Below are 14,961 nucleotides of genomic sequence, written 5' to 3'. Positions count from 1 at the left end.
ATCTCGCAAGGAAGAGAATCCCACAGCGCAGTTACTTACGCCGTGGGCCACATATGGACTCTGTGTGTGGCTATGTGCATATGCCTGCGTATACTTAAATGTGTTCACATTCTGTCTTTGCTTTCCATGTATCTTCAGGAAGTGACATCATTCATGACACTAGAGCCTCTCCATTTCTTCATTTGTCTTCCTGCCTGTCTTTTGGTCCTCATCCACCACATATGATTTATGAGTGATTACTTAAGCACATACACTATGTCTGCTCCTTCTATAGAGTGAAGTATCTAGAAACATCCCCACTGCAAGGCATGTAGCCTAGTGGGGGAGACAGGAAGAAAGAGGTGCTTCACAATGTATACTGTAAGAAACTTGAGAAGGGAGTGTCAGGAAGAGAGATTGGAGGTCTCTGGAAGACTTTCCAAAGAAAGTATCAAAAACACTAGCTTCTAAGGAGAAACGTGATGCAACAGATTCTAGGCAGAGGGGCTAGCTTATTAGACAGAGGCAAAGATGGAGACAACATGCTGTGCATATAACAAAATAACCCAATGTTTGGTACCAGTAGAACTTAGGCAGCTAGGAAAAGTGGGATCAAAGGGGACGGCATCTTAAGGAAGAGTAGGAGAAGCCGCAGCAGCTATGCTGCAGTCTTTATTTAACTTCCTAATTTGGTTGATGTTTGGTGGCAAAAATCTCAGTTAAAATGGTTATAGCATATTATTTAGAGAAAAAATGAAAAGCGCACCTAAAATATGACTTATGTGACAAAAATCTGAGAGCCAAGACTCTCACTGCATCAGCTTTAGATATCATGATACACTCGGGCCTGGGGCTTCTAATTGCTAGATATCCTTCTAATAGAAGCAGCTCAGTCCACTTTGACTTTGGTTGTAGAGATAAATTATGCACCAATAATCCCATTATTGAACTAATCAGGCAGTGTAGCTTTCATATTCCAAGCCAGTAAGTTCTGTGACCTTGGCACACATGCCCCAGACAACTCTCTGTTGTGTCTTGATCCCCATCACATTTTATCATTGCAATTCTCTGTGGCTCCTGGGAACACTACAACCATTTGGGGGACAGTGAAGCTTGCAAGTCAATGTTTAGAACAGTGTGCTCTTCTAGTAGCACCTGAACACCTATTAGGATGTTAAACAACAACGAATCCCACAACAACAAAACCCCAAAACTCAGGTCCTACACATCTGCAGAATAAGACTGACTATTCCCTTTGTAAATGGCCTAGAAGACAGGTAGGCATGCCAATTCATAAGTACATCCCAGGACAGATTGCAATACTCTGGTTGTTTCTCCTGAAAATGTAATGCCTCCATTTTTCAATTATTCATTTCAGAAGTTAAGAAGAAAAAATCAATTACTAGGAATAAGACATATAATTCTAGACATCAACAAGATTGCAGAGTAGAAAGTCCCCGTCTTCAAGCTCACTCTAATTTTAACAACTACCCTCAATAGACAGTACTTTGACAGGAAGCCTGGAGTCTAACCAACAGGTTCCAACACCTTGATGAAACAGAATAGATGAACTGAAGAAGAGAAGGAAATCTTTTTTTCCCCATATCATCTTCCTGTAAGATGATGCAGCTTAGTGACTGGAGAGAGACTTTCTATCTAACTTCTCCCACAGGGGAAACATGAAAATCCTTTGCTTCATGATACAGTACCTATGGGCCAAATACTGAGTGAGCTAAATATTCTGGGATTTCTGGGAACAGGAAAAGGAAGTGGGGTTTGCAGTAATAACCTTGTGGAGCTCAACAAATATCAGAAAGCCATAGTCACCAGCTCATACAATTCACCAAAAGCCTGGTCCATGGACCTTGTAAGATATGGTAACTTCCCTGTTTAATGGCCCCAGTTGGAGAAACTGTTTGGGAAGGATCAGAGGGTATGGCTCCCCACCAGGATGGCTACTTTAGTCACTGTTCTGTTTCTGCAAAGAGACACCAAGACCAAGGTCATCCTTAAAAAAGAAATCATTTAGCTGGGTTTCAGAGGTTTAGTCCATTATCATCACAGCAGGAGCAGGCATGGTGTTTGGAGAAGTTCATCCTGAGAGCTACATCCTGATCAGTAGGTGGTGGTGGGGTGTTGAACCTGGTGTGAGCTTTTGAAATTTCAAAGTCCACCCCTAGTGACACAAGTCCTTCAATAAGGCCACACCTCCTAATCCTTTATATCCTTTAAATAGTATCACTCCCTGATGATTAAACATTCAAATATATGAGCCTAAGGGGTCCATTGTTATTCTAACTATCACAATGGCATGAACTTACCTTCTGAAACTCCTCTATAAGTTTTCTTGGTCATGGTGTCTCATCACAGAAATATAGAAGTAACTAAGACACACCCCCAGCTAGACAATAAGCAGGACTCCACACAGCCTTTACAGCAGAAGTTCTATGTCTCCTAGACAGTGCACAGGAAACTCTACAGACAGTACACAGCCAATAGGCAGTGTTGAACACACTGGGGCACTGTCATAGGGAGAAGGGAGGCTTTCAGCACAAAGCTTGGCTCTGCAGTTTTGAGAGAAGGCCTCAAACTTCCCCATAAGAGCGATCAAAAGAAATAGAATGAGTATTGCAGAAACTACATTTTTAAAGTATTCTAAAACCATTAGCTGCAATTGAGTGCTGAAAAGTCTTTTTCTCAGGAAGCCAAACAATAAAGACTAGAGGTGACTGCTTCTTCAAATGCAATCAGCAATGCATAATTTCAAGGAACACAGGGAAGATAACCAAAGAAACATAATATCACTAAAAGGAGAAAACCAAGCTACAGGGGCGGGCTCTAAAGAAATAGAGGTCTATGAACTGTATGACAAAGAATGCAAAACTATACTATCAAAGAAGCACAAGTAACAGGTGGACACAGACAGCAAACTAAACACAGTGAAATCAGGAGAATAATATGCAAACAATGAAAGCCCACCAAAGCCAACAACCATAAAAAAATTAACAGAAATCTGTAGCTAGATAATGCAATGTATAAAATTAACAACTCAAGAGAGCTTCAACAGAAAACCCCATTGAAAGAGAGAAAAGAATCCCTGAGGCGCAAACAGGTCATTTGAAACCATCCATTCTGAGGAACAGAAAGAATTAAAGGCAGAAGTGTAAGGAACAAACCCTTACGTACAGAAAGAATAACAGAAAACTTTCCGATATGAGGTGGGAAATGCTCACCCAAGTCACTGGCATTCAGAGACTCAAGGCAAATTGAACCTGAAGAAGTATTCCCATGCTGCTCAAGTTTTCACAAGTTAACAGAAAGAGAATTCTGCAGGAACCTCACGTGACGACTGCTACATTACATAGCACAGACTCTGTATGCCCGGAGAATGGAATTACACAACAAAAGCAATGAAAGATAAAGCAGCAACCATGAATAAGTCACTGGCAAAGCTGTCACTCATAAATGAAAGAGAGACTTTCTGAACAAACCAAAGCTTGTACTGTTGACCACAGCTTGGCCTATCTGACCAGAAATTCTGGAGTTCTTCAAGTGGCCATGAAAGTTAATTAGTAAAGTGAAAACTCACCTACAGAGCTAAGTAGAGTTGATTGTTATTACAAGTTCTAAACCCGTGAACTCAACCAATAGCAGATTGGAAACATTCAGGAAAACGTGCTGTCTCTTCTAAACAGGCACAGCCTACATTTTCTATACCATTATTCCATAGAACACTCTGCATGTGAGTGTGTACAAGCATATGCATATTTATATAGCATTTTCATTGCTCAGGATGACTGGAATAAGATTTTAAAATAAGAACCAAGGCTTCCAGGCCCTACAATCACCAAATCACAAAGAAAAACAGGATATTATTCAGCCATTATAAAAAGGAGGGACTCCTGCAACTGCGACAATGTGGAGGGAGTTAGAGGACATTCGGCTAGAAGACACATGCTGGACACAGGAAGAAGAGAAAAGCTGTGTGATCTCACTTACATGTGGAATCTAAAACAGTAAGACTCACAAGGAAAGCAGAATGGGAATAGACAGCAGACTGGAAACATGGAAAAAATGGAAGCTAATGGCTAAATGGTTGTGAAGCTTCAGTTCAACAAAGCAAGTCAATCCTGAAAATCTACACAGTGCAGCCCACGACTACCGATGCTGCCTGGATTGCTTGGTGTTGCTAAGAGGACAGATCTGATGATAAATCCTTACAAGAAAGATAAGCTACATAGATAATGAGATCCACAGAAAACCTTGGAAAGTGATGGTGCCCATGACTCTGAAGCAGTGATGACTTCCATGTTCATAGCTCCAAATTTGTCATGTTATAAATATTAAGTATGTAGGGCTTTTCATTTTTACTCATTATTTTGAAAAAGAAATACTAACCTTCCCATTCATTTTGATCATGGCTATTTTTTATTGTTTCCTCTTAGGAAATGGACTGGGAATATTGAAGAAGAGATGGATGGAAAACTACATATTGTCTTTTCTATGGCTAATGTATACAAAAGCGAACTTACTAAAATTTCCCCCTTATTGTTGACATTTGGAATTTACTTTTCTCCTTATAGCTTTTATCCATTGAGTATCCCCATCTGCACAATAAATTAGTTATTTTACTAGTTGAACAATCCTGCCCTCTGATGTTTTATGTATCACTCAGAGTACACTAGCAGGCAATGAAATCCCAATGAGTAAAAATGAGGACATGGTTAAAACAGTGCTTTAAATTAAATAGTTCTTCTAAATTCATTTCATAGAACGATAGGCATAAAAATGCTGGTAATAAAATGTAGCCATTACATATTGTATTATGAGTAAAAATACTAATGTTGTGAACAGCAGTAAAAGCAGAAGCCTCCATCCTTTAAAACAAAATACAATCCTGCCCCTACAAATGAAACTTGAGTCGTAAGTAATGGAACTAAAGTTCAAATGATACCATAGCCCAATTCTGGCCCAAATATTCCAGATAAAAGTTTTCAAAGCTCTACTATTTAGCAAATGGCTTGTTGGATAGTCTTTTTTTCTTCACTAATTCTGTAAAAATATACCTTCATTTTAAAGAGCTTTTATACCATAGATTTAGCACTGTAATGGCCCTAGACTTACTGACTCAAGGGAAGAAACAAGAGGCGTAGACAGCACGAGGTGAAGCGAATAAGCAAAAGGAGAAAAGAGAAGCTAACTGGCATGGTTTCATGTTTGTCAGCAAGGGCTCAAGGCTTGCTCTGTTACGTCAGGAGCATACAGCCTTTGGTTAGTGTAGAACCCAGTATTTAAGTCAGTCAAAATTGTCTCAGTGTGGGCCTTATGAGACAAAGCAGCTCTCCCACCAAAAGGAAAACTGATATATTCTGAAGGAAGTTGGACATGCTTACTCATGTATCAAACATTTTTGCACCATTGACATTTGAAATTCACACGAGTAGTTGTATATAACCATGCCGATATAAAAGCACCAGTGAGAGACACGAGTGAAGTTGCAGGAAATACAACAGGGACTTTTCAGCAGCACACAGGCAAAGCCACAGCAGAAAGGACTCTCAGAGACAGACTTCCACCCAGGTCTAACTACGGCATTTGGGGGATTTCTAACATTAAAGCATTAGCCAGCTGCAGAAAAGAGCTGTTTAAACAAGAAAGGAGGTCAGCAAGGTTTTCAGAGTGGTTGCCAATGTGGAAAGAAGGCCAGGGTCCCAGAGGATGTAATTAATGGAAAAGCAGGTAATCCCTTGAAAATCCAGCAGAAGAGCCATCTACCACTGAGCTGAGTCCCTTGGCCACACTGTAGCCCTCACAAGATGTGGCACTTCCTCCAAAGCGTCTATGTCTAGCAGGCTCGTGACTGAAGAGCTACCTGATTAACCCAATTAGCGAAAGCCTGATCAGAACATTCTTTATTACTTTTTAATCCCCTCTTCCACCTCCCGCCCCAGTAAAGCATGTTTCGACATCATTCCTGATTCTATTTTCTCCACAGTAGCTCAGTATCCTCCTGGAATTTACTCACTGCCAGGCCAAGTTTGGGTGAAGTAGTATACAACTTGGAAAGCAAGACTGAACTCCCAGCTCTGGTTCTTTGCCCAGAAGAGCCACAGCAGTATCACAGAGTATACCTGGCACAGACCGTGCAGGAGACAGACAGAGCCAACAGTCTTGCTCAAGCCATTACACCATTACAACCACCAGTCCAACAAAAACACGACGCGTGCCCAGCTCAGAGAGTAAAACTGAATCAATACTTCCTCTCACAAAGCTTCCTTCTATTCCTACAAAAGAGAAGGACTAGAAAAACGGGCTAACTGCTCCACTGAACAAGATAGGGGCTCACTTGTGTATCTGCTCATAAGGATTTACAATATCCTTGTCCATCCCATTAAAACCACCAACTAGATACCACCAGTAACTGGCTCTTCTCTAGAATTAACACATAGGCAGCCTCAGGGAAGGAATTCTCAGAACCATCTCCAGAAACGGCTCTTAGAATAAAAGCAATCACATCCGACTACACATCCACCAGACACTGTAACACACCACTTTTATTTTCTGGGCCCAGTAGACCTATGATTGTAAATAGCCTCTCTAGTAATAAGCTCTGGCGAATCAAGAGGGAAGATTCAAGATGGTCTGGGGTCCAGCTTGCTTGGAAAGAACACAATGAAGAATAAATTTTTGTCTTCATTGAATCCATCAAGGGAATGAGACTCTATGTGCCTAGAATATCGGAAACTAGAGGCCAGAGTGAAGAACGCCTCCTGGCTGAGTATGGGAAGCAGGTACACTTGAAAAGAAATGTTACCTCCAGTGCCGAAAACCTTTGTGAAAATGAATATTTCTGTATCTCTTTGTTTGAGTTTCCTCCTTTGGTAAATTAGAGATAATTGTACAAGCACCACAGAATGAATGGAAAGATTCAAAGGAATAATTCACATCAATTTTAGTGTCCAGTAAATGTTAACAGCCAACCAAACAAAAAGCCTTTCTACTCATGCTATAATTTCCTTTAGAAGCAATGAGGCCATACAACCAACATTCCAACCTCCCAGCAGAGCAGATAAAAAGACCCAGAGAAAGTGTGTAAAGAAGCATTTTAATTCCTGAAAGGAAAAGCAGTAGATATTTGTATACTATAACCCTGGATATGGCCCAATTTATTATTAGCATACTCTGACAATGCCGAGGCTCAGATCACCAGTGTCACAGTTCTGATGCATGGTTACGCGTCACTGCCTGGCTAGGGAACCACAGCACTAGAGGAGAGGATGGGATGGGAAGGCAGAGGGAGAAAGGGTGCCACCTAAACTCACTTCTCGGGAATCCAGTAATGACCTGCAGGATCATGAGATGTAAGGCCTGCAGGAAATTCAAAATCTGTGCCTTGTGTCCCCCTTGTGAATTAAATTCTATTATTATTTGTTTTGTTTTGGTTGACAAAGCAGAAAAATTCCTAGAAATGCCCTTTCATCTTATGGTTTCTCGTACAAAACTGGGTAACACTGGGAGCTGAGTTGCAAACACGGATTGAAACCATGAGAGTCTCTGGTACGGGCTGCACTGAAACCCATTGTAGGCTTTGGAAGGAAACCAAGAAGGAAGAAAAGAAAACTTGCTGTGTCTGTAAAGACTGCACGTCGCTAGAACTGAACCTCATTTCCACAGGAGACCAGGAGAACGTGATAATTAAGATTAGCTACAAGGCAACCACCTGCCAGCTCTGCTGTACAACCAGGCTCCCCAAACTTCATTTCCCCCATGCTCCATCTCTTCTCTGCCTCCATCTCTTCTCCCTCATGTTTCCATCTCTTCTCCCTCATGTCTCCATCTCTTCTCTGTCTCCATCTGTTCTCTCTCATGTCTCCATCTGTTCTCTCTCATGTCTCTATCTCTTCTCTGTCTCCATCACCTCTCTCTCATGTCTCCATCACTGTTTTCATCAGGAAAAACTTAGCACACATATGAAATTCAGACTGTGCCCTTCCCAGGACAACGTTACCTGCCTTGAGAGATTATTGGCGAGAAAATGGCAGACAATTTTAAACTGTCCTCAGAAAAATCTTTCTTTAGCTAATCATTAATACTGTCTCCATGGGAAGTGATATTTAGAATGAAACACTAAAAACACTTCAAGTTTCTAAATGTACTATCATGAGAAAGAGCCACTCATGGTGTGATTCCAGAAAGGGCCTCTGTTGAACAGTAACAAGCTTTCAGAAGTGCAGGAAGGAATGTTTGCTCCTGAACAGGCTTGCTGAGCATCTCCTGAGATGTGACAAACATTTCATCTGCGGTGTCCAAGAACATCCAATGTAGGACTATACAGAATGACTATATATTTATTTAAAAATTTCAGGGACGGTATAATTCTACATGAAGCCCATGGTTTTACAAGTATTATTGTTTGGATGAGACCATCATAAAAGAAGCAAGGTGACTAAGTGAGAAACGTTAAGTAAATGTTAAGCGACTAATACCACAGGTGCTCATGAAACATACAAAGGTGGCATGTCAGTGACGCAGAATTGGAAGCATATTGCTGTCCCTCAGGACAACTCCTATGGTTGCCAACAGTTCTTCACATTCTTTCATCTGACTTTAGTTTAGCCAATAGAATTTTGAACTTACATTGTTTCATTCATTCTGATAGCTAGACAGTGAGTTTCTTATCATGAGCTGTTTTGGAAGGGCACACATAAACAGAAATGCCTTGATCCCCATGATCATAGTCAGGCAGGAGACAAAAAGAAGATTGATAACATAGCTTTCTGGCTGTAGGCCAATGGAGAATCTTTTCAGATCAACAGTGGACCTATTAAACTATTATGACCTTATGTATGAGATACTTAACAAGCACCTATACAACAGACTTCTGGAACACATAAATGAGTACGTCATCATAGCCTAACTTTATGGGCACTGATGAAAGAGTTCCAAGAGTAAACCTTCACAGACAGACACAAGGAAACTGTAACCCCAGGGATGACACCTACCTTGGGCACATTCTTCACACGAAACAGTATATTTTGGAAGGAATGTCCATCATTGGCCTGCAAGACTACCACATCAGATGTGCTGTCTGAGCCGTCGTGAGCATAGAGGAGGAGGCCCCTGGAGAGTTCATCCAGATGGAACTGATAGATTGGGGCTGCAGGAGCCGGAAGCATTTGGAGCAATTGGCCATGAAAGGGAGGATCAAGCACTGTCACCACCACATCCTGTGGGTTGTCATCATCCCGGATGTCAAGCAGCTGGGTGGTGATGGCTGCCTGCTCTCCTTTGCTGATGTGGAGAACCTCATTTCTCAGCACGTATGGGGCCTGTGGAGTTGAAGGCAGTGGGAAGAAGAAGGGCCATTTAACAGGTTAATGTAGGCTAAGACACAGTGTGTCTAACTCGATTAAATCACCAAAGTGTCAACCTATTCAATGAAAAACTTATTTGTCAGAGGTGGGGTGGGCCACAGTGACAAGGATTATTTCAAGCCTCTGGATTTGAGATTTCTCAAGCCACTTCAAAACCAATGCAAATACCAAATACCAATACAATACAAAACAAAACCAATCTCGATAAAATACAATCTGCAAGCACTACTTGTTTTCGAGTTTCTAATTTCTCAGCCATTTTGAATTTCACCATACCATCTGTATTTGCACAAGAACACAGCTCAGTTTCAGGAAACACAATCAGATGTCTGGATCCAAGAGATATGTAATCCAGGGCCTCATGTTTGGGAGGTGAACACTTCATTCTAGGCCATACTGCAACCTGTTGATGCAGTGGCATAATTCCATTCCCTGAACCCATGCTATTATTAGTCCCTCCTGGTAACAGTCTTCTGCTTCCATCCATATCTTGGCAGAGCCCCACTCCAAGTCAGCTGATAAAGCCATACAAGATCCAAGACCATGGCCTGGTAAGACAACCACTTTCCTAATTCATGTGATGCTGCTAACATAGCAAAAGTTAATATGTTTTCCTAAGACATTTCAGGTTGTCCCTATTACCTTAGTGAGCAGATAAATGCTCGTTCACACAGATAAAAGTTAACAAACCACAGAAGAACACACACACATACAGAGGAAGGGAGGGAAGAAGGAAGATAGGGGGAGAGAGAGGAGAAAGGGAGGAAGGCAGAGGTGGGAGAGAGAGAGAGACAGAGAGGAAGAGACAGAAAGAGAGAGAGAGAGAGAGAGAGAGAGAGAGAGAGAGAGAGAGAGAGAGAGAGACAGAGAGAGAGAGAGAGAGAGAGAGAGAGAGACAGAGAGAGATCAGGCCAGAAGCCAAGGAAATGGTATCCAAGTTTTTATGTTTGACATTGAACTGTCTAGGATTTTACTCAACACATTGCCTTCTTCAACCCAAATGGCTTTCAAAACTGTACCAGCATAGCACTCCCAGTCTCCTGGAAGTCACAATCATTCATCACCATAATATGCAACTAATCCAATCCATCACTGTAATAGTCACTCTATGGTACCCAGGTGAGAACTCTCACACTGTGTGTGACTCTATGCAGAAAAATGAATAGACCCTCACATTCTGAAAGAGGAAAAGGTCGAGGGTGATATAAAAAAATATCTCCCAACAGAACATACCAAGTCAACTTAGAAGAGGAAAATCTCAGGGTCAAGAAGAAAGTGAAATACTACACATACTTAAAATAACTAAAAGAAGTTAAACTTCCTTTTAAAATTCCATCTTCAAAAGGTTAAGTTGATAAAAAGTGCATCATACAATAAGTAAAACTGAAACATACCATTGTTATTTGTTCACTTGACTGTGGGGAAACAGACAAAACCCAGGAAACTGTGGGAACACACCATCTCAGAGAAGAAGGCTGTTGGTCAATATCTACTCCAGATCATTCACTGACCAGACTGGAGTAGCCCAGATACAAAAAGCAAAACCAAGACATCTGAGTTTAAGAACTAAAACACGTAGGCCACTGAGTCTCAAGACTGGCCCATTTTTACAGAGTCACATGTATTAGTGTTAATTAAATCAAAACTTACACTTACCTTAGGACCAGTTTCTAATCTCTCCTCAGGAACAACACCTCTGATGTGACAGTGTCACTGAGAAGAGCTGAGGCAGGTATTACTATCACATGGCAGTCACTCCTGCCTTAAGTTTATGCTGTTATTCATGGTCTATGGTCAGTCTTCGTGACTGAAGATATGAGGTTTTGGTATTTGGTATCTTGTTTCTGAAGATGGCAATTCACCCTCTTGCTGTTCAGTGTATGGAGATAAATATGTAAAACTAGGGTATCCTAGTGAGAATTCTACAGCTGTGAATGAATGAATGTGTGTGTGTGTCTGAGTGTGTGTTTACTTATTTATTTATTCACATTTTATCTACTGACTCGCTCTAGTCCAGCTTCTACTATGTATGGATAATGGACCTGCAATTACAACTTCTCAGGGCAGACATGAAATGTCAAGGGCCATTGTCTTGAATTTCCTTGCTTCTTCAATGATTTCCTCGGGTATATGTTTGGCTTGTGACCACAGTGATGCTTCAATTAAGTAGATTCCTAATAGGATGCTGTAAGTACTGTAAATATTATACCTCTGAGAGGCTGTGGAGAGAAACAAACTACCTAGAACAAGGAAAACACTAACATGTAGAGCAGTTTTAGGTTATTCTGTAGGTCTAGCATCAAGTTCAGTTCATCAAGGTGCCAACAGACTTTGAAGCCAGCTCTTCAGACACAAATGCGCTTGACTTTTATCAGCTAGATCATTCCAGAGTAAAAAAAAGCTCATCTCCAGTCCCTTAGTTTTCTCATCTGCAAACAGGGGGCACTATTTCACAGGACTGGCACACAATTCTACTCAGTAACATGTGAAATACACACAGGGCAGAGATGCATGAGAAGAGGTTATTATTGTCAATGCTATTATCCAAAGAACTCAAAGAGAAGAATCAAATGGCATTTTATGCTAAACTATGAGAACATCACCCCAGCTCGATCATTTTCGTTAAAGTTTTGGAGACTCTAAAATTGTTCTTGAATGCCAGTGGACATGGTAACTTGCGCATTGCTGGGCATCTTCATTACCTGAGTTGAAAATGCTTTTATGTTGATCAGCTGTGGCTCGGAGAAGAACTGCTGGTCGCTAATCTTCAAGGAAAAGTAGCCTTTCCTAAGAGAGTCCCCGAGGAAGAAGTGAGAGAGCATGATTACTACATTTGTTTTTAGAGCAAAGGGTTGAAGCATTTTCAAGCTATATTCATACAACAATTTAGATCAAATCATTACAGTAATACAGTATCTGCAGTGTAGACAGATGAAACTAGTCAAAAATCCTCCTCATGGGGCTGCTGGGTGGCTCAGTGGGTAAAAAAGCATTTGCTATGCAAGATGATGGCCTCAGTTCCTCAAGTCTCACGGCAGAAGGAGATGACTGACCTTGAAAGTCACCTCCACATGTGTGCTGTGACATACACGTCCCTGAAATCATTCATGCACACACTACCCCATCACTCTCTCTCTCTTCAATCTCTCTCTGTCTCTGTCTCTGTCTCTGTCTCTCTCTCTCTCTCTCTCTCTCTCTCACACACACACACACACACACACACACAAACACACACACACCAGAAAAATTCCTTGTTGGTCTAGAATTGTTGGATAATGGTTCAACTGAAGAATGGAAAGGAATCTTATAGCTCCACCAGCTTTCAATGCCACCCTTAGCCCAGCAGTCCCTCCCAATACTGCTTCCAAATTCTTGTGAGTGGGCCCCAAAAATGTTTTAAGTACTGATGCATAATGCCATTTCTAGCTCCCTGCCCTCTCCTTCACCCATTTACTGTGGATACAGCTAAGAAGGGATGGCTGGGTTGTCTCTGAAAAATTGGGATGGTCTGTTGGCCATTTGACTATGGGCAATCATCAACTAGTATGTTGATGAGAGTGTGGAACAAGCCCATCTGTAGGAAAGAGGTAAATGGAACCTATGAGCAGACATGGAACATGTACTTCCCTTTCCTAGTTCTAGCTCCTGAATTCACCTTGGAGCAATTGTTCTTAATGTCATTGAGGTATGAGCCTCTACAATGCTAGGACAGTCTTATTACTAATTTTGCTTAGTCAAATTTGATTTCTACTCCTTGTAACCAAAAAGACCCAGTGAAGGCTCAGTCTATTGTGGGTTGACTTCCTACCCCACATGTCTAAAGCTTCCAACCTTGTTAGGAGGGAAGGCAGAGTTGTTTGTCTTGAGCAACAAGCCAAGCACAGCTTACTGCCGGCTGCTGAAGTGTGTGATCAAAACACTATAAGAGATTATAGATTCTGGTCGATGTGGGGCCCATTGTTTTAAAGGTCTTTAAAAGGTATTCTTGGAACTAACCACTCACACCTAAAATATGTGGGTGGATCCAGAAAGCCACTGTAGAAACAAAACATGACATGTTGTGTTTTCAGTCGCATGACATTTTAGAGTGGGTAAAACTGTGGAGATGAAAAAACAGGTCACAATTACCAGAGCCTGGGATGAAGGGGTTAACAAATTTTTTTAAAGGAGACCAGAGTAGGGTTGATGGAACTATTTTCTATCTTGACTTGTCACAGCAGCAACATTGTATGCATTTGTTTATGCTCATGGAACAGAATACGTTAAAACAGAATTTCACTGGGAATTCTAGCTCTGTGTAAAAACCATTAGACACCTTCTTGCTCTTTTTTCAAGTTCTTCCTCCATTCCATTCTCCATCCCATTTCAATCCTGTCCCTCCTCAGTCCCACCTCTAAGCGTCAAGAGAATGTGACCAATAGAATCAGCAGAGTGACCCAAGGAGGGACTGTAGTATGGTGGCACTGAAGTCCCTCTCTGAGTACTCAGCATCTCAGCTTCATCACGGTTGCTCTGGCTACATCAACAGACTGGCTCCTGCTGCACAAGTCTATTCTAATTCTCAAGGACTCTTATCTTAATCATGGCCCGTGCTTCCATGAAAACAAGAAACACACACGCTATGCCAAATTGATTCTTTGTTTCATTGAGAGACAAATAATTTTATGTGTCTCTCCAAATCTTGTTTTACAATTTTTGTCATTTCATTTGTTTGATATGTTTTAGATAAAGAAAATGCAACATTAAAAGGGATGCAAGAAAATTCCTAAATTGCTGAGTTTTATTCCATTTAAGAGTGTAAAGCTAATTCTGCAAGAAATTGGGTGACGTGTGGAAAAAGTTAAATAGACAAGAAGGTTAATTTTGGTTGTCTATGGAACTTTGCATTTTTCCACAAATGATTTCAAGGCAAATGGTTCCAGACTCAGAACTTGTGTAACTCTGTGAGTGCATATATGCACTCTTGTATGCGTGCATGTGTGGGGGTGGGGAGAGATGCGGATACTTGAGAACTGTAATTATTATACTATCAACCAAGATAAGCACAGGTGGTAGAGAAGGGTTTGTGGCAGGAAACACTCCACCACAGCAGTGTGAGCTTGCTTACAGACATCCCCATCCCTTGAGGAGGGGAGCTTGTTTGTTATCACAAGAATAGCAGGGAGGCAACAATCATCTCAGCTAAAGGCATGGTCTGGGGAGTCGGAGAGTATTGGTTAGGAGGGCCAGCTCTGTACTTAATACTCATATTCTCCAAGCTGTAGGACGGGAATATAATTTACACAGCTCATATGGAGCGCTTAACATAATTCCTGGTTCAACATGAGCACTCAGGAAGCGTTAGTTGTGTTGCTCCTATGATATGATCTGTGCAGATTTCTGAAATTATCAGCTCTGAACTATGATAGAAAAACCACTCTCTTTTTTTCTTCCTATATATCTTTTAGCCTGAATCTCAACCAACCAATCAATAAAAGCAATAAGATAAACACCACGTTAGCACCAGAAAATATTCCGATGTGTCCCTATGCCTGCTTTGTGGGCTTCGATCCCTTGTCGCACACAGTCTATGGTGAGATATCTGGGCTAACGAAGCAGGGCAGGGTGA

The 14,961-nt window shown here is 41.3% G+C and overlaps 1 protein-coding gene across 1 annotated transcript in view; it reads right to left on the bottom strand.

Moving 5' to 3' along the window:
* Fras1 (Fraser extracellular matrix complex subunit 1) overlaps positions 1 to 14,961 on the bottom strand; it is a 400,187-nt gene that overhangs the window by 120,224 nt on the left and 265,002 nt on the right. The window contains exons 28-29 of the mRNA XM_040747451.1: positions 12,056 to 12,140; positions 8,982 to 9,308 (exon numbers count right to left, since the gene is read on the bottom strand). Of these exons, the coding sequence (XP_040603385.1) occupies positions 8,982 to 9,308; positions 12,056 to 12,140 (412 nt within the window). The remainder of the gene's footprint in view (positions 1 to 8,981; positions 9,309 to 12,055; positions 12,141 to 14,961) is intronic.

This window comes from Mesocricetus auratus, unplaced genomic scaffold (genome assembly GCF_017639785.1).
Source record: "Mesocricetus auratus isolate SY011 unplaced genomic scaffold, BCM_Maur_2.0 Super-Scaffold_100006, whole genome shotgun sequence".
Lineage (NCBI taxonomy): Eukaryota > Metazoa > Chordata > Mammalia > Rodentia > Cricetidae > Mesocricetus > Mesocricetus auratus.
The sequence above is the reverse complement of the archived record's forward strand: the minus strand, read 5'-3'. Positions and strand labels throughout refer to the sequence as shown.